The sequence below is a fragment of the Echiichthys vipera genome (assembly GCF_963691815.1).
Source record: "Echiichthys vipera genome assembly, chromosome: 1".
NCBI lineage: Eukaryota > Metazoa > Chordata > Actinopteri > Perciformes > Trachinidae > Echiichthys > Echiichthys vipera.
The window spans coordinates 27,418,117-27,438,498 of NC_139826.1; the positions used below are offsets into that span (position 1 = coordinate 27,418,117).

Here is a 20,382-nt window from a genome sequence, read left to right on the forward strand (position 1 = left end):
CAGATTTTAGTTGAACAGAAATGAAACCGTGCAAGCCCAAAAGTTGGAGGATGAGCAAAGGACAGATGATTTTTTGCACACTGCAAGATATGTGTGCTGAATGACTTCACCTTTATCATAAAAATAAACAAGTTCAGGTTAAATCTTAAATGTTTTTATAGCAACGCATGAGAGTTAAACACTACATACAGCATGTTGAACCAAAAATCTCCCACCTTGTTCCAAACACAATACAATAAGAGACAGTTGTGACTAAAGTATACAACTTGCTGCTACACTGTAATATATCATCCTTGAATGTGGAGTTTCACAGAGGAAAATACTACATGAAGGTTTTGAATTTGTGTCATTTTCAGTTCCAGGTTTACTTCATGATGTCTGCCACAATAAGAAAATGTTTGAAGAAATCCTCTGTGAGTGCTATCCTCATTCCGCCGCCTTCAAGAACTTAAACAAATAAGAGTCCTGACCTTTGATCTTCTGTATGAGGAGCATTTTTAGGTTTTAGTGCGCACACTTGGGCAGTTACCCCATTCAAGTGTGATGCAATTCCTAAAAAAATGCTAGATTTCTTTCCTTTTCCTTTTCAGTTTAGATTCCTTAGTTAGTAACTGCCTCTTATGATCTTGCTCTGTTTTCTTTGATCATTTCTGGATTCTGAGGATCAGTAACTGTATTCACAGCTGTAAGGTAGCCGAGGTCTGTGACATCGCGTTGTAAATGAATGTGTTGTTAAAGGGCACAAACTGGTGGCTGATGATCTTGATGGCCTCTTGAGCAGCAGAACCTAAAGGCACACCATTGATAAAGAATTAAATAAACATATTGGGTATATTAGCGCCACAAAGGTGGGATATGCTGTATAGGTACAATGGTATGAACATATTACCTCCCAAAAATGCAGCAACTGTGTGTGGTTCTGCTGCACCATATCGACAGCTGTAAGTAAAAAAAAAGTTAATTATTTGCCACAGTCTTACAACCACTTCAATCAGTATACCCAGCAGTGGCCAGGACTTACAACTCATGGATGTAATCGTCTTTGATGTTGACGTTCAGGCTGTACTCCTGCAGTAGGCTGTTCACACAGAGCTTCAGTTTGCTGATGTCATCCTCCACCTGATAGTTATAAACTCCTGGAGAGATGATAAAAAAAAAAGAAAGAAATATTAAATACAACAATTTTATTTCTATGTACTGGCATCAGGAGGAATGTTCGGCATAATTCTACAAAATAAATCAGACTGCCATTCGTTTGATTTTGTTAAGTTGTGAGGTTTCCGGTCATTTACATGGAGGTGTTCCACTTCTTGTTCGAGTCTTTTAAAAGGAACATCCCTATGAACCTTGGCCATACCTGGGTAGCGCGAGTGCTGCTGATAGAAGCGATCAACAGCGCGAAGCATGAGGTAGAAGACCATCTCGCTATCAGGATTGTCCATGCTTGAGGCTGAGGACACACAGCTATTGTTAATAGGTGAATAGGCTACGAGAAGACAGTACTAGCTCAAACACAAGAAATGACAATAAAAAACACTGAGTGGTTTAAATCAGAAAGGAAATTAGTCTCCAGCTTACTGATTTCATCTTTATTTACTGAATCCACGCTATATTCCTCAGCCAGAGATCTGCAGCGCACCACCCTCAGAAAGGACGAATTCTTACCTGAACACAAACACAAATGCCTACAGTTAGCAATACACTTTTTGCAGGTGCAGCAATTTGGCTGTTAAGTCGTGACGTAACGCCCTTTCAAAACATGATTTCTGGGTCCAAGCCGGTCCAAGCCTCGTATTTCTACAACGCAGCACTGCCGTGTAATCGTCATTTTACCCATTTCTTATGGATGAAGAAGGTGTCTAACTGACGTTAGAGGTGATCATAATTGTTCACATGTTCGGCAGTTGTGTCTGTTTTATTTCAACAGAGCGTTTGGACCTGGAAATCCTATTTCGAAAAGGGTGTTACGTCAGACCTAACAGCCAGATAGAGCATCCATGTTTATGCAGACTGAGTTCTCTTGACCGAGTCCAGAAGGAGCATGCAGTGGCTACATTGCAAATCTACACCGCAGCGATGCCCAGAGAAAACAAGTCAGAAAAGGAAACACATGACAGACATGGTGCCTTCAAGTGCTGCTAAATTAGTAACAAAATGTATAAATATAGTGAGGCCCTTTCAGTTCAGGCATTAAACCAATGTATTTACAGTACATGCATGTTTGTCTAAAAAAATCCTCAGTCGGTACTCAGTGGTGTTTATATGGATAATGCACTAATGACCATTAATAATCACATCAATCAGTATAAATGGGTGTAGAGATATTTCTTACATATTTTCAGGCGTCACATAACTTATATGAAAATGTAGTTGAAGAAGTGAGATAATGAAACTCCAAATCTGCATAAAATAGATGCCTCTAAACACACTCTATATAGCGTAGTATGGACATTTTGCATCAGTCAGGTTGAGGTCAGATTTGTTTGCATTTAAGTAGACCCACTGTATATAAGATCGTATAGTTCATGATACTCACAGAACAGTTTGATTTCCTTTTCAGAGATGGTCTCTGGGGGCTGGTGGAAAGTAAAAGAAAAGTGATATCAGTGGAAATCCATTTTTAGTCAAATGCATTGTTTACAATGTTGACTCAAATATTGTGTTTTTCAAGGCAAAATCAATCAATGCGGACTGAGTCAAAGGGCACAATGAAGACGAAAAGATGTAAAAACTGACTTCAGGTGGAATTGTCAATTTTATTGAAGGTCTGAACAGTTTATCGCAAATATGGTTTACCAAGTTAATTAAACTTGTTTGGATGCAGCTGTAGGACCTGGGAAAGTATTTGTGATGCATGCATATCATTTAATCACTTTTTGTGGACTGCGTCATATATTTTCTCTTGACCAGAAGGTAATTGTTAGCCTTATTGTTAACCGAGGCTATGTGGATATACAACATACCTTTCCAACAGACTGCAATAGACTTTCTACATGCTTTGAAACAGCTGCAGCATCCTGCATGGCCTTTTCCCTGTAACTGAAATAAAACACGAACCCACATTATCAAAACATGCACTGCTAGAAAGAGAGAAAGAAAACAGGTTCTGCTGTTGGATCCGAGAACTTTTCAACTTTTCAAGTCTACAAATCTATCTACACAGATAGCAACCATGTTTTCCACACTTACACATTTTGAAGGTTGATGAACTTCTGAGAGTCTGCGATCATATCTGGGATGGTTCCCCGCACAGGTAGGCTTCCATTGCCTTCACCGAGAACAAACTCCTTGACAGCTCTCAGCATCATCCAGAAGGACGGGGTCTGGTAAAAATCACATCAACACACTCCACACTTTTAAAAAGCAATCATCTGAAACTATGATAAAACTGTGTGTGACTTTTTATAGAATGTTCTCAGGAAAAAAGTCAAAACCTGTGATGTGATGTTGTTACACTGCTCACTATTGAAGAGGTCTTCAACAGCACTAGGAATCTGCAGAAACAGGAGACGTTAATTGTAACACTATAAAACACAGACTGATTGGGAGTTTAAAAGTCTACAAATGTTTGAGATCTAGCACCTTGGTTGGATTTAAAGCAGTATTGACATTCTTAATAGCTTCTTCAAAGTTTTCTTCATCCTCGGGGACACCATTCTCATTTGTCAGGATCCCTGAATGAACACAAAATCACAGATACATTTACGGTACAAAGCTTGGTCATGGAACTTATAGGTAAATACAATCTAGAGGTCCACAGATACCTTCTCGAATAAACTGTCTGAAGGCCTCTTTCTCCTTGTAATTTTTCGGTGGCTGACAGTTGTGCTACAACAACAGAAGCAGAGTCACGTTTTACTATATCCACTTCAACAAACGCAGGCAAGCATCAATATCAGTGATAGAGTATTTCTCAGACATCTTGGCACTGGGGAGGCCAGAGAAAATGTACTGTACCTCACTGAGCCATTTCTCCAAGTGCTTAGCAACAATGATAATCCACGGTGTGTGACTGTGATCCTGCAGATTAAATAAAATATGTAAAGGAGTATTAACAGTTGTGGAAACCTGTCATAGTTTAAAGTGACTAATATGCAAAAACAAATGTGCAGACAGCTACGAACACACCTTCTTGTCCATGCTGTCAAGGTCGTAGGTCTCAATGTGGTTTTTGAATTCGGCAAAGGGCTTGTATAACCTCAGGTCTTCCAAGGCATTGTCTGGGTGGGATTCGATCACTGAAGAGAGAGGCAGTAAAATATACATTTAAAAAATTTAAATTTTACATATCAAGTAATGTGGATACAGGCAGATAAGATGTATATCTAAAATACATACTCAGGGTAATTTATGATATGTTATTCACCATAGTAATGTATTTGCATTTATTGGTACATGCCCAATTATATACACATGTATAAATAAAATTACAATTAAAAGTTAGAATTAAAGGTAGTTCTTTAATGTGTTGTCAGTGGCATAATACGAGTGGAATCAAAGTGCAATGCTGTTTAACCAACCTGTATGCTCCTGCACCATTAGTCTCATGTAGCCAATCAGGCCGTAGCTTTTACAGACAAGGAAAGGTACAGAGGCACTCCACAGAACTGAGCCGAGCCTCAAACATGTGCTGTTGGAGTTTTGTGGACAAAAAAAAAACAAAGTGTATCAAGCATAAACAAGTTGTTTCATCATATACGTAAAATAAAGTTCATCACTGCACAAAGTTTAGTCATTTCTGTGAAATAACACTGACAATTCTAGTTCAGCATAATATAAGGTTCCGAAATAGTTTCTCAGTAACTCTATTGTTAAAATAAAATGTGAGAGTAAAGGTGAACTATATATATATATATATATATATTCTTACTTTTCTGGCAACTGGACACCGATGACTATGGTAAACCTGTGGAAAAACTCTGGATTGTTGTCCAGAAGTTTGTCTGGACTCTGCAGGTATTAACAGAAAATACAAGAGGGATCTGTAACTATCAGAGTGATGATACTGATCAACACATTTAAATAACACATATTGCATTAATAGAGTAAACTTTTATGTAATGAAAACTTAACATTTTTGACCTCCCTTATAGTTGTATTGGGTTTTTTAGCCTTGTAAAGCATCTTTCACTGTTTTAATGTGATGTTAATATTGTCATTGTTATGATGAAATAAAAGCTGAGTGTTTTACATTTCTACTGAGACATTATTACTGTTCTGAAAAACATGTGACAACTTAAACATTACCAACCTCCTCTACAAAGTTTCCAGAAACATCACTGTTAAGTTCTTGTAGCAGCTCAGTGGCAGCCTGTGCTCTGTTCTGCAACATAAACACTAAGATCAGGAGGAGCTATGCAGATGCAGGGAGCCGGTTGGGGACAAGTAGGATAAGAAAGTGTGCATTTGCATACGTTCATAAAACAAACATTTATTTATTTTTTGGCAAAGCATACCTTTCCAATGCTGTTGTTGCTAAGGAAAAAGCTGCAAGACAAGATCAAGAAGTCAACCATGAACACACAAGTAAACTTACACAGATTAATTCAAGCTAAGATCAAGTTTAAAAAAAAGAAAAGACAGTAGCACTCTTACTTGTTTCCAACATCTTCCCCAGAAACGGTGTGTCCATCAACTATGGTGAACGCTCCTATACCTGAAAAAGACATCAATAAAATCAGTTAGAAAGATGCTTTTATCACCAGCAGCATTATCACCCACACAGAGCCACAGATCTGTGTTTACCTGGAAGTACCAGGTTCTTCAGGAGCTCTGTTCCCGTTGCTGTGGCGTTGATGACACAGACATGTGCATTCTCCAGTGATTCTTGACCATGGTCACCCCACAGTCTAAAACACAACAATGGACATGTGTTGCTGCCACCTAGTGATACAATTCATCCTCAACCGCTGTAAAAGCACAGTGAGCCACTTTGTATGAAAGACTTTGCTACTGCTGTGGTAGCTTCATAAGCATTGGTAACTATTTTACCCATCAAACACAGTGACTATAAATGATGTCAGGGTTTAGGCCGTCATTGGACAAGCTGAGCAAACACCGAACAGAAAAACAAAGCAGCCCATCACATGAACCTAAAGCTAAAGGTGTTAGCTCGAAGATGTTGTGTAGCAAGCTAACGCCAGCTAACATTAGCACCACTACCTCACCAATGTCTCTGCTGGGAGCTCTCAGGAGAAGCTCACAGGACACTTAGCTAAAGGACGATAAGTTATTCGTGAAACCTAAGATATAGTTTGAATTTACCTGAGCTGTCTGTCATATTTCTGTTCTTTGGAGGCTTTAGTGGCTGCCATGGTAGCGTCCTAGTGAGTGACGTCTCAGTGACGCATCTCAACTTCCGCAACGACAGATTCGACACATCCCCTCATGGTTACTATGACAATACCAAGGATACGTCTGTAATTCATGTGGTCAATTCATTTTATTTTACTGGGGACATTTTTCCCAAACATAATTTCCTCTTTTTTTGGTATTCTCAAATCCCTTTCTCTGATATCTATATATTTATTTTAAAAGCGACAGATGTATAACCTATTACAAGAATGTAGTTGATAAACTTCCTTAAATACATATGGGTTGATTTACTTTATACTTTATTAATTGTATGGTATAATCTTGTGTATGGTTATCTTTGTAACTGTCCTGTCTAATCCCATGGTGGTGGGTAAGAATGTTTGTTGTCAATTGATGACATGCTCTACTGTTGTTATCTGTTTTTGTGTATTTTTTTTTAGTATGTTCTTATTCTCTTAGTCTGTTGTGGTCATTTTAACATCTTAACATCATCGTCAAAGGACTGCAGTTGAAAATAACACTGGCACATTTACAGGAATGTTGATCAGTGTGCACTGTCCTTTAAATAAATAAATTAAATTAAATGAAGTGAAAATTAAAACTAACTTACCCCCTTTTGTGGTGTGATTTAATGTGTATCCTATTACAATTTCTCAATGTGTGTCATATGTATGTATGTGTATCTTGTGTATATACTGTGATATTCTGCTCTCTGAAATAGTATTGTGTATTTGTACTTCTGACTTTGATTGTAATTTTTGACTCCAAAAGTAAAAAAAACAAAACAAAAATCAAACAACAGATTTGACCCAAAACGTGCCTGTGTGAAGATTCGGTTACACGCTTTTGACACAAATTTTCTCCCTGAATCCAACTTCAACTGGCATAAGGTTTTTAAATTGTGATCTAAATATTGTGAGTGATAAACTAAGAGAAGTTTCTTTCCTGTGAATATAACTCAACCTGATGGAGGCAGCTGCAGACGTGTAACACACAATTTGTGAGCTGAAATTGTGACATAAATATAATAGTAATAGGCCTAATAAGTTATGCAACCACACCTAGACTGCCCCTGACTGTATGATCCATACTTTAAATCTGATCTTTTGCCTAAATTGTATTTTGGATTTGCACCTTATTTTTTATTTTAGACTTTTTATATTTGAACTTTGTATTGTAACTGCAGCACGGTAATATTATAATAATGCCAGCATTGACAAAAAATGTAGGTCTACTGCCAATAAAATAATCTGTAGGTTATCTTCTCAGTCATAAAGAAAATGTTTGAAAATAATCCCAATTGCTCTTTTTTTATCTTAAAGACAAAGCTAAAGGTATGCAGTTTTAGAAAAATGTAAAATAAGATGACGTAAACATTCAACCATGTACCGAAAATATTTTCAGATTAATTTTCTTCTTCTTCTTCTGACCGATCATTCATTATCTAGACTACACAACAACGTAAATTAACGTAGGCTACTAAAGCAGGTCATGTGTTATCCCACATGCATTTGTATATTTTCGTCATTATTTTTTATTTCTAAAGGATATGAACTTTTTTAAATGATCTATATTAATTTTGTCTAATTAGCAAAAACACTCATTACGATGATCATACTAGTCTAAAATAACACGCCATTCATTATAATTTAAGTATAGGGAAATACATTATGTTTATTATAATGATATCTTATAGCTGACCGTTAAATCCTATAAGGGCTGACCTAACGCAGAGACATTAGACAAGATAAGCTTTAAAACCTCAGACAGGTGGACTGTGTGTGTGTGTGTGTGTGTGTGTGTGTGTGTGTGTGTGTGTGTGTGTGTGTGTGCGTGTGTGTTAGGGGCGTGTCAAGAAAAGGGTAATTGCCCTTCCCCTTTGGCCACTACATAAACTTCATCAATAGCTGCACCGTCCGATATCCGTGTCCGTCCTCACCGGAGCGCAAACACCGACACACTTGGTCGCACTTGAATCCACTCACAGTGACAATGACAGGGAATCAGTGGGGATACGGAAAACAGGACGGTAAGATCTCACAGCATCCAGGCTCCAAACATGCTCCCCCATCAACCGTGGAGGTATTTCACCTTCTACTGCTGCAGCACAAGTTTTCTGTCGTTGCTTCGTTTTGCTGGAGGCATTGCGTGCTTCGCCCAGAGGAATAACGTAGAGAGGAGCAACGCTGTTAATGCGAGATTAGCCGCGTGCTTAAATGGTCTGCTGCTGTCACCTTAACCTGACTTCCACCTGATTTGCTCTGAGACACTGCATTACATCAGTGAAATGGGCAATTCAAGACCAGTTGCTCCACTTACTGTGCTTCCTTGGTTAGTGTGGATGGATGAGACAGTCTTGAGTGAATTCCACTGATTTCTAAATTGTATGCTGATGGTGCTACCTATTAGTTGTTGCCTTGGATGATCAGTTAAAGTAGTTTTAGTAAGGTTAGAAAAAATAAAGCTTTATTCTTTTTCTATGATTTTGGAGTATTTAATATTTTTTCCCTGCATGTGACCCATTGAAATGTTTTTGTTTTTTTTGCCTTAAAAGTACATTTGATCATCACCCCGTGAATTAGAGCTGAAGGCATACTAAAAGTTCGATGATGGGTGTATTAAAGCTTTAAATAATGTTCTGTTGATTGTTTCTGGTCTTTTTTTTATGACAAGGTCCTTCCATATGGCACGAAAACTACCCCGTAGCCCAGGGGGACCGGCAGTCTCCCATTGACATCGTCCCTCTTCAGGCTTCACATGACTCCAGTCTGGGTCCGATTGTCCTCAACTATGATCACTGCACCTCCATCAACATCGCCAACAATGGACACTCTGTTGTCGTTGAGTTTGAGGACTCGGATGACCGTTCAGGTGAGCAAAAACAATGTTATCTTTATAATAAAGCCCAAACAAAACCAACAGATCAGTTCAAATCCATTCTTCTTTTTAGCTCTGCGTAATCTGCTTAGGTCTATATGTGATGAAAAGAAAAACAGAATTGTGGATTTTAATATCTTGGCAGGGACTATGTGCATTGAAATGACATGACCTATAAAAGATTATTGACTGTCTTGCAATTATTGACAGAGATCACAGTCCAGGGATAATCTGTTAATCCGCCAAATGCAGTGGAAATATGTGCTTAGTTTTCTTTGAATGAACACTCTTGAACTATGGGATTACCTTGATTTTTGCAAACTGTGTGCATAACTGGCCGTAATCAAAGGTTACACTTAAACCCCTGATTATGCTTTAGGGAAATGCAGCCAGCAGTTAACTGTATGAGTATCTGTCTGTTGGACAGGAGATGTAATAACCTTAGATGATCTCAATGGTTATTATGACCCTGTTTGCTTTTATCGCAGGGTGGATCCATGTTAACCACCCCATCATTACCATGAATGTGGGGGCTGTTGGGCTCAGACACTTTCCACAAAGCTAGCAAGTAGCTATCAGCAAAAGTAATTCATAAAAGAGGAGACTTGTAAGAAAACAAATGCACTTACTCTCAAGTTCAAATAAGGTGCACAAATCCCCTAAACCTGCTGTTGTCAGTTTGCCACATGTGAGTCTGGGTGTACACATGCCTATATTCACACATGCCAGTGTTTTGGTAGGAAAAGGGGGGTAGAATAAAAATAAACAAAAGTCTCTAGACAGATGCACAATATTTAGGTAAATCACACTTTTGACAGTCTATCATATTTCTTTGAATGTCAGAATAACAAACATGACATGAGTTATTTATAATGAAAGTATTCTATCCTCAGGCAGTCGTTAATGATGGCATTATCAATGTCAGGATTTACGACATCATTATCACCTTGAACCACCTGATTCAGCACACCAGCTATTTATGAGTGGCTTAATACTAGTCACCTTATATTATAAATTAATCGTCATACCTGCTACTATTGCATTTTTGTAACAGATTTCACTGTTCTTGTGGTTATCCTACATCTATAGTGTAGGCTGAACTAGATAAGTGTTCTGCTCTTTGTGTTATTCATGCCTCACTAATCTGACCTGGGCTGGTGTAGCCTGTTTGTCAAAAGGATGTCAGCAGCATCACAATGAATAACGGTCAGATTAGAGTGGTGCTCATACCCAGCAGTGCAAGCCATAGGCTCTGAAAAAGTCTGCACAATCCAGATAATGGCCTGAACGTCATTTTATGGCATACTGTATATTGAAGCTTAATTCATTCTTGTTGGCAAGTGGACTTGAATGTAAAGCTAAATCAAGCTAAAAGGAGCTTTGACAGTGCTTTTATTAATCAAAGGATTGTCTACAGTATGTGTGTCTTAGACTAAATCTAATGCCAGAAAAATCGAATGCTAAATTTGTCGGTAAAGCAGGTGGTCTTTCTGTCGGTGCTGTCGTGTCTCAGCTTTATTTTAGAAATGTGATAAAGTACGCTTGGTTTGATTGGTAGAAAGCTGTTTGGATGATGCTGCACACAGGATGCCCTGTGCAACGTTCTGCTGGAAAAGCAGTTTGTCTAACACCCACAGAGAGTAGGGGTGTGGGTGTGAATGCTAAACCTTTATTTTATATTTTTATTTTACATCTCATCTTCCACAGTGATCCAGGGAGGCCCTCTCGACAACCCCTATAGGCTAAAACAGTTTCACTTCCACTGGGGCGGGAAGGGCTGCCATGGCTCTGAGCACACTGTTGCAGGAAGAAGCTATGATTCCGAGGTCAGTGTCTGGATACTTTGCTCTGTCTAATTATCAAAACGCATAATAACACATTTTTGGCAAAGGTGTGTAGTAAGGTGTAGGCCTACAGTATGAGGTAACATATTATTCTATGAAATAAAATCAACAGCTTTTGATTCTTTAAAATACCGTCAGTTTCCATCTGGGTCTCCTCAGTGTCTTATGTGACTTTATTTATCTCTCTAAGTATAATAGCCAGTTATGTTTCTTTCTGGCTTTCTTTCCTCTTATTTGCTTTCCCTAGCTTCATTTAGTACACTGGAATGCTGTCAAGTACAAGACGTTTGGGGAGGCAGCAACAGCTCCTGATGGCCTCGCTGTCCTTGGCATCTTTTTAGAAGTAAGATGTTCAGTTAAAGACCCCCTCCAATGAAAATCCAAGTTTTTAACCTTGTTTTCATGTCTATGTGGTGTCTGTTATATACTATGCAAAACATATCATGCACAACATGAGCAGTCGACACCATGGATGAGCATTTCTGACTTGAAAGTCTTTCAATTCCGGATTGATACAGCCAGGGCTTCGTACATCACAAACCCAAGGAACAATAGTGTTACTATGGTAGCGTTGGTGGCCGAGGCTCGAGGCCAGACCCAGAATTTCTCAATGAAGGAGAAGAGTAGGTGCACCCCCCCCCCCCCCTTTTTTTTTTTTTCTTTTTACTATTTTTGTGGGAAAACCATGTTGAAAAAAATATTAAACATAACCGAGTATTTTTACATAAGTTAAGTGTCTGGAGGCGGACTATAAGTGCAATCCTATTTCTTACCCCTCTTTTTTCTCTGTTTTGTCTGACAGTTTCCCACTAGTTTGTTAGGTCATTGTAACTTGAACAGATGCAAAGAGGGATGAGAAAGATCCAGCAATTCTGTACTCAGAAATCTATTTTCACTTCATTTATTTTGTACCACTGGCCTTATTTTTGTGTACATACAACCACTTCTGCCTAGCATGGTGATCAGACTAAATTACTCTTTCGTTTTACTTCACATTTCAAATCGCTGACAAAAATCTAAGATGTGGGCGGTGATCTCAAAAGGTTGTACAAGAAGCCAGTGAGAAAAATGATTAGTCTCAAAGCTGCATGTGTGACATTGTGTATAGCTGTAACCTATGGGTGTAACAGCTCCATTCACCAGCGTTGTGGTGCTGCAACCTATATTTTTTTTATGTCAGCTTCCGCAAAAATTAAGATTTGTCATTTTGTGTGTTTTTTTCAGATTTTGTATTGGTTTTACATGGATTCCTTTCAAAAGTTACAAATCAAATTCAAAAGCAATATTTTCTGTTATGCAAGACAGGTGACGACCACAGATGGCTCCACACGATAACAGACGCTCTGTACACGGTGAAGTTTAAGGTGAGTACTATGAATTATGATTTATGTAATATTTATTGTGGTTTATGACATTCCTGCATCATTACTGACGTTATATAAAAGCTTATGTCTTTGTATTACGGTTACAGGGCAGTGTCACAAATTTCAAAGGTTTCAACCCCAAGTGCCTTCTGCCAAGCAGCCTCCACTACTGGACCTACCTGGGATCGCTGACCACACCTCCTTTGCACGAGAGCGTTATCTGGATGGTTGTGAAGGAGCCAATCATAGTTTCTGAAAAACAGGTGTGTGTTTCAAACATGCTCCTCTGACCACAGTACATGCCAGATTTCCAACAGCGCTGTTGTAGTTATTTATTATTTCAGGTCATATGAAAGCCTTTCATACACAGCATTAACCCCAATCCAGTAGTGGGCAACCCCACTGGCACAAGATCTCTTTTTCATTGACTCACACTGATAAGTAGCCATGCCAACATACTGGTTTTGCGGTTGTTTTAAAGGGAATTTTTGCCGATTTTCAACCAGCTCTGTGTCATTGCAATGTGGGCAGATGAATGGTGCGTTCCTACTTCTTGTCAGCCTCCTGAAATGCAGCGCAGACTTTTCAACCTGCATGTACCCCACACATTTTAATTTCCTGGAAAACCTAGAAATTTAGAGACTAATTTTCCAGTCATGGAAACACCTGGACATTGATTTTAATAACCAAATATCCTGGAAATAATCTATGCTTTCCTGGAATTTTTTCATTTTATTTTAGCCTCTCACTCAGATCACCTGCGTGAACTTACTATAGGTGCGTATTTTGTTTGAAATTGAACTTATTGGTTGGATAATCTACACGGTTTGAATCTTCAAAGAGTGTTTACCGGACATGAAACACAACGCTCCTTTTTCATTTCAGTCAATTAATTTCAGTAGAGTGGGCATATTCAAAGATCTGGACCCAGGCAAACTAGATCTACCATTACTACAAAAAAAAGGCAATTACAGTACCAGCAGTATGAAGTCAAACATCTCATATTCATAATTACTGAAAAAAATCAAATAGACCGCCTAATCATATCTGTAACGAGACTGCAGTATGAACAAAACAGATGTTGTGTTGTCTTTATTCCCAACTGCACATGGATGTTTTTTCAACTGTGGAGTATTACTGAATGCTTTCATATGTGTGTTGTAGCCAAAGATCTGCACTTGTAATTTCTCAAATTGCATTTCTAAATTTAAATAACATTGCAGCACACAGTTATACCTAGGTTTTTCTCTGTAAGTCAGTGGAGCACAAAGCATTGATGCTGCAGTTGATCAGTCATTTGTGTGATCCATATTTCCTGGCTTGCATAATGTTATGCTGCATGTTCCACTAGGCTCCAAGGATCCACTGCCTTGTTTGTTGTCAAACCAAAGTTGAGCATCAGGGGACCAGCATGCTATGTTTTGAGCGGTCGTGGGGTTTACCTCTGTGGTGTAGCATGGCCAGAAATGTACCATTTGCCCAAAGTATGATGCTATATTTAGAAGCCAAAACATGGGTAAGCATCATTCACGAGGGATGCCGTGTTCAGGATTTACTTTTTTTTTATATCCACCCTCTTAGCACTGAATGAAATCAGAAAATTTAGGTCTGGTAACCCCAGTTTGTTGACAAATTAAGCAGACTAACTGGATGTCTGCAGGACATGCCTTCCAGGTCCCCCTGTGAGCGGGACCTGTGGCGACTGCTGCCAGCCTTTAGATTATACTCGCACACTTTGCTGATCTTTTTTAGCCTAGTTCCCCATTTTTAACTCCAGGACTGTGTTTGAGGAATCAGGAGTTTTAATGATGGCGGCACCTCGGGTGTAGCCATAAACGATCTGTCTGTGAACCCATGTGTGTAGCATAGCTGGGGGTGAGGCGTAAGCCGGGCAACTGGCCTCACAACCTATGACTCCAGCCCTGAAGCCTTTGATCCCTTCCAGCTGATTATCCTGATGGATGGATGACTGGATGGGTGCAGGGCTTTAATTGAGAAATGCTTGCATGGAGACCCAGCAGGGAAAAGCCCTTATATAACAGGGTATTATTTTGTTTTTCGTTTTCCCTTCTAATGGACACAGAGCTAAAGGGGAAATATCAAAAAGAGGATGGCGTGTGAGGGTAGTTTAAAATTTTCAAAGTGGGATTAGTTATAGACTGTAAAACAAATGCCATTAAAAGAACATAACAAAGAGTTGATTCTACAAAAAAGTGTTATCTGTGTAGCAATAGCTGTATATATCTTATTCCTCTGGGCAAAGGAGCTCAATTGTTGTTCAAAAACAACAAATCAAACACATCAGTGAGTCATACTGCTGCACACATAGGGTAGGGTGGGGAAGTCAAAAATTCTTTGAATTGGATTTGTTGATAACACACAGGATACAAGTATACATTTTATTATTCAATTGTTCTTTTAAGTAGTTTTTGAAGTGGGGTTGATCAAGGTACTTATCCACAGTCAGAAATGGAGACCTTTGGAAACGACGACCCACTAAGAGTTTTCAAACTAAAACAGGCTCAGAAGCATTTTCAAATGTCTCTGTTTAAGGTGCACAGTAACTTTAGTAACACTGATCATGGATGAGTACCTCATAGAACCCTACTTTATCAAAAGATTCTTTGCAAAATCTTAAGAGAAAATCTAATCTTTCTGTCTCTCCTGATGCAGCTGGGCAAGTTTAGAACACTTCTGTTCACTGGAGAGGAGGAGGATCAGAGGACACGCATGGAAAACAACTTCAGGCCTCCCCAGCCTCTCAAAGGCAGGAACGTGCGTTCCTCCAATTAACATGACCCCAAGATATCTGAGGTCAAGGATAACAAAGGCTCTTTAGACAACAGTGAATGCATTAATTTGATTGTACTTTTTACCTCATGGTAAGAGTGAGACTGAGTATTTCTGATTTACTTTGTACAGAAGAGTAATTCTCATCACTGCCAGCCCATTGAGATGCATGTGTCCTACTGGCCAGAAGCTTCATTAGCAGAGGAAGTCAGTTTTTGAATGATTTAGGAAAAATGAAATGGATATTATGAAGCAATACAATCGTAACACTTTGCAAGTTTGTTACTGACTACTATGTGGTAATTGGTGATATTATTATTCTAAGCAATATGCCAATAAAGATGTTGTTGATGTTCATGTAAAACTAGTGTTGCCGAGGCAAACTCTTGTAAGGTGCTGTTATATGTAACAAGTAAGTCTCTACACCCGTGCAGTCTGTTTCTGTTTGCAGGCATTGCACTTCACAGCCTCTGCCTCCTAACTGATCTCAATTGATCCCCTGTTGATCCAGCCTATTGCTGGTGGATTCCCAGTCCTTGTGGCCATAGATCCATTCCAGTCCAACAATCCCAACTGGAGGTGGGATGGGATTAGCAATGCGTTTGCTTAAACCGCTCCATTTGGCCATGACGTAGGGCAAGAAAGTCTCCAGTCCTTTAGAGCTAAAGAGGTATTATTTTTAGCAAGCTCTCCAGATTTAACAAAAACCTTTGTTCACTGTGTTCTCATTTGTGATTTATTTACCTCCAGCAGTCCTAACAATTACCCAATGAATTGAATATTTCAATCAAACTCTGAATCTTTGTCTTTAAGCCTCATCCTGAAGGGTCGCATTTCCCGGTCTGTTGTTTTACTATGCAGCAGGTGATGCACACTGTTTTTAACACCTCACCTCTGAAGCTGCACATGCACAATTCAGTATGCAAATGCCTACGGAGGCCCGGGTGTCTCTCTTGGGAGAGTTATGGCAGCTTTGTGTAATGCTGGTCCTTTTTTTAGATGGACTTGGATTTTATTATTACAGAGTTATGTCAGGGATAAACTCATTTTGTTCCCATACAAAAAAACTGCACACATGAAAAATGGCATTGATTGTTTGATGTTTTTGATGTGAAAGAACATTAAAATCGTAATTTATGGGTGGGTTGAATATTTTTGTAATGCATTCAAAATCTTTTCATGTTGGCTGAATTAAATACATTTCAAAATAACTTTTGTTTTACATTGTTTTCTTCTCCCATTTTGAGCCAGATTTGTAGGCTGGCATTTACAGTCAAGTTTTATTGGGATTGTTGGTGTTTTCAAAAAGTGACCAGAAGAGTATGAACAAACATTTTAAACATTCATGAGATACAGTTGATATTATTTTCTTTGATTTATTTTCTTGCCGAACAAGCACTGGACAGCATATTTGTTGAAGCTGCTATAACTGAACCTTGTACCTGGTATCTATAATATGTTTTTGGAAAGAGGGGCCATTTAAGCAAATGTTTAAACTCACTCTCACTGATCAGAAGTAGCAATACTGAGTTCAAGGTAATTAGTAGCCAGGTTTGAGCCTTGAGGGCCAAGGGACAGAGGGAAGGAACATGGACTGTGATCACAGTCAATTATTTACCAACTGTTCTCATTGAGCCAGTTATAATTGGCCCTTACATTCTTGATTTATTATCAATAAACTAATATTGTAATAAATACCCATGGGATGTGGCTTTAATGTGGAGGGATGCCATTACGTTTGTGTGCTTATACATGTGTTTCTGCCTTGTTTTTTTGCCTTATACGTATCAATAACGTATCAAATCCAATAATGCAACAAGTACGTACGTTTATTCTCATATACCTCTAACCCTGTTAGAAACAAACAATGTCCACATTGTCACAATGTCCTGTGAATTAATATGCTAAAGTGAGATTGCATTTATTCTGTAGGACAGTTTCTAATTTTTGTTTATATGTTTAAAATGCTGCTTGAACTATTTGAAGCAGAATTTCTGATAAACAACCAAATGCTTTCATAAAGTCTGTTGCTTTTACATACACCTCCAATACTTGTCCAGCAGATGGCAAGATGGAGGTCTATTTGTAGACTTAAAACCTAAAATTGTATGTTCTTATACTTTTAGTATTTGGACTGGGTTCACCACCAGATGCTAACTGTGGCGGAATATTCTAACTGAAATCAGATTAATTAATTTAATGTGAGATCAGCAAGATCAGTTTAAGGTTGGATTGTGATGAAAGAAAACATTTTGATAGTTAGTATCACTCTTAACTAGATTGAGTTTTTAAAAACAGAGCCCAGATGCAACACAAGGAAACCACACAATATACATTTACATGAACATACAACAGAATATGATGCAATTTACTCAATTACAGTTCTAACATTAGATTAGATGGACATTTAATCTGGGGGCACTTCTAAACTGGAGTTATGTTTTATGTGTTGACAGTTTGACCTTTCTTTCACAGGCAAATTTTATTATAGTTTTCAGTCTTTATGTTTAGTAGGTTTTTTTTCCACAACAAATTCAGTTTTCCTGTAGGTGGCAGCATCCACTGTCTGTTGTATCAAATGCAGTGAGAACTCTGGTTTGCCCTTTACCAGACACAAAGATTTAATATGAAAAAGTAAAAATAAACCACAGCATCTTGGATACATGGAAATTACTTCATGACCTCATTAAATGATGATCATGGCTGACTACAGCAGAAACACATAATTTATAATTTACATCCAAAGAGACAGCATATTCTCTGCTATCAGTAACGCTTGACCTTGCCTTTGTCTGTCCTCCATGGCCCTATGAAAGTATTGTTCGAATCAAGAGGCTACATTACCCCGTCTGGTTTCATTTCCATCAAATTGCTGATGTCTGTGGAAAAATTCTCTGTCAGGTTAATGAATAAAGAATGAAAGTGGGTGTGTGTGGGGTATATTTAACACGTATTCTCAAATAATCTTTCCAAAATAGCACCAGGGAGCTTTATTGAGACTGAGAATGCCTGAGCAGGCACATCATCCTCAGCCACAATCGATGTGCCATGCAATATGATATTACAGTCAGGCCTCAGAAATAGAGTCAGTCAAACGTATTTTTAGCACCCAGGATATCTACTTGCTTGTTGTAGTGATTTTTCCCAGACACAGCAACATCTGAGCAACTTCTGAAATACAAACCTGCCAGACAAACGAGCAGCAGAAAAAGTTGCTGGCCAGGCAGAAGAATGAGGGTTTTGAGAGAATGGCTGAATGATCTACGTGTTTGTATAATGAGAAATATGAAATAATGTGATTATTGTCATATCGATGCAAAAAATGTACGTCTACAACTCAAATGTTTTACAAAAATAAAGTTAATAAATAAGCTTACTAATATACTGTATTTTAACAGGCCAATATCTAAACAAATATGTGGCGTATTCTGTTTAAGGGGCACTTTAAGAGGACCAATCACAACCTTTTATCTCATATGGGGCATCATCTTCCAGACTGCAGGTATGTTCAGTGCCATTTTTCAGGCTCACAAAACCCAGATTAAACCCTTAAACTAGGCAGCGCTGATCAAATATGACTCGATATTCTGTGACTGTATTGTCTAATGTTTTCAGAAACGCATTTTAGTGTACTGTTTGGCTGAAATTTGAGAAAGTTTGTGACCGCTCTTGATTTCCACTGAGTAAACAACACTTTTTTTTGCTGTGATAGGTTGTAGATCTATCCAATTATGTCCAGGAGCATTTTGCTCTGCTCAGTTGATAACGCTCCTTGGAAACTGAAAATGAACTGAGATGGCCCAGACTAAGGGCTCGGTCACACATATGCAAATACAGGCGACAGACCATCACCTGCTGAGGCGATATATCTCACTGTTCAAAATGTAACCAAAATTGAAAAATTTTACTACCGGAAGAAAAAGTAAAAGCCCTGCATTTAAAAATGTAGTAAGTACTATGGAAGTGTACTCAAAGTATCAAATGTAAAAGTACTGTGGGAGCAATTACTGTTAAATTATCAGATTTAATTCTTACAAAATACAATGGAATTTTTTTTTCAAACTACATGTTCCACTAAAACCAAAGTCACTGCTTTGTCAAAAAAACAAAACTTCTGTATCTAACCTTCTAATCATTCTGTTTCAGCAGTAAAGCCGAAAACGGGATGCTCCACTCTTAAATCCTTTTAAGTTTCCAAATATTGTCAAGGACAGCGACTCTCTATCTGGCAATCAGAGGACAACATGAACAACAGTGCAGTTGCCATGGATACAAACAGCACATGTAGCACAACACAATTGTTGGCCAGCTCATATCTCTCCTACTTGTCTATGAGCCCGTGACCCATCGCCGTCACCCTGTCAGAAAATAAAACCATACCACAAAAATATCTAACGCTTCTTTCCCCTAAACACCCCTCTGGTGACACGTGTGTTTCTGTATTCATTAGGGAGCTTAATTTAGCAGCACGTTATCTTTTTTCAGTGAGCAGTTCAGTGTCTGTGATCGCCAACTTACTCCATCTTAACCACACACACACACACACACACACACACACACACACACACACACACACACACACACACACACACACACACACACACACACACACACACACACACACACACACACACACACACTCACACAAACACACAAACCCCACCTGTCTCTCCTGGATGCTGATGTATGGCCCTCACCCAGGTCCAGAGTCGGGGTTTTAATGTTCAACTGTAACAACTTGCCAAACAATATACACACCTTTTATGGGTTGTGTATATAAACCAAATAACATTAAGGTTGTCAGGCAGTGGCCTTGGTTCACAGAGTGGATTATAAATCAGAGCAGAGAAGAAGAGATGAGGTTCCCTCTCTTGGGCAGTCTGTTGGTGGTCTGTTATGATAATTAAAGAAAACAGAGCTTCACTTCCATGGGAGAGGGGTCATGATCTGTAATTCTATACTTGGCTGTCAACTCAGATACCATAAAGACTTTGATCTATGGACTGTTTTTCTAAAAATATCTGTTAGCTATAGTCTTGGTATTGGATATTTTGGCTTTATCGCTTAGTGTACTTTATGGTAAATGCTGATTGAGACACGGATACTCGATCTGTGAGGTACGCAGTCACACCCTGATCCCTGACACCTGATCTTGACAGTGCGGGGTTACCGAGCATCGAGTCATGACATAT

The 20,382-nt window shown here is 38.7% G+C and overlaps 2 protein-coding genes across 2 annotated transcripts; one reads left to right on the forward strand and one right to left on the reverse strand.

Moving 5' to 3' along the window:
* Positions 1 to 217: 217 nt before the first annotated feature.
* On the reverse strand, positions 218 to 6,342 carry nae1 (nedd8 activating enzyme E1 subunit 1). The gene is made up of 20 exons (XM_083918988.1): positions 6,265 to 6,342; positions 5,746 to 5,849; positions 5,596 to 5,656; positions 5,457 to 5,487; positions 5,252 to 5,323; positions 4,871 to 4,950; positions 4,521 to 4,630; positions 4,129 to 4,238; positions 3,958 to 4,020; positions 3,765 to 3,828; positions 3,583 to 3,674; positions 3,435 to 3,494; positions 3,190 to 3,323; positions 2,964 to 3,039; positions 2,537 to 2,576; positions 1,579 to 1,665; positions 1,358 to 1,450; positions 1,022 to 1,136; positions 890 to 939; positions 218 to 787 (listed from the first exon to the last, which is right to left on the reverse strand). The coding sequence occupies exons 1-20, from the start codon at positions 6,312 to 6,314 to the stop codon at positions 678 to 680; spliced, it is 1,602 nt and encodes a 533-aa protein (XP_083775114.1). The 5' UTR covers positions 6,315 to 6,342; the 3' UTR covers positions 218 to 677.
* A 1,965-nt stretch (positions 6,343 to 8,307) lies between these two features.
* Positions 8,308 to 15,193, forward strand: ca7 (carbonic anhydrase VII; the record flags this gene model as incomplete). The annotated part of the gene is made up of 7 exons (XM_083917212.1): positions 8,308 to 8,344; positions 8,989 to 9,186; positions 10,900 to 11,018; positions 11,284 to 11,379; positions 12,338 to 12,400; positions 12,508 to 12,663; positions 15,074 to 15,193. The coding sequence occupies 7 exons, from the start codon at positions 8,308 to 8,310 to the stop codon at positions 15,191 to 15,193; spliced, it is 789 nt and encodes a 262-aa protein (XP_083773338.1).
* Positions 15,194 to 20,382: the final 5,189 nt, after the last annotated feature.

Coding starts and splice junctions, on each gene's coding strand:
- nae1 (XM_083918988.1), bottom strand. CDS start 6,314: ATGGCAGCCACTAAAGCCTCCAAAGAACAGAAATATGACAGACAGCTC. Junction 4,239..4,520: donor AATGGTGCAGGAGCATACAG/GTTGGTTAAACA, acceptor CTCTCTCTTCAG/TGATCGAATCCCACCCAGAC. Junction 940..1,021: donor GACGATTACATCCATGAGTT/GTAAGTCCTGGC, acceptor TTTTACTTACAG/CTGTCGATATGGTGCAGCAG.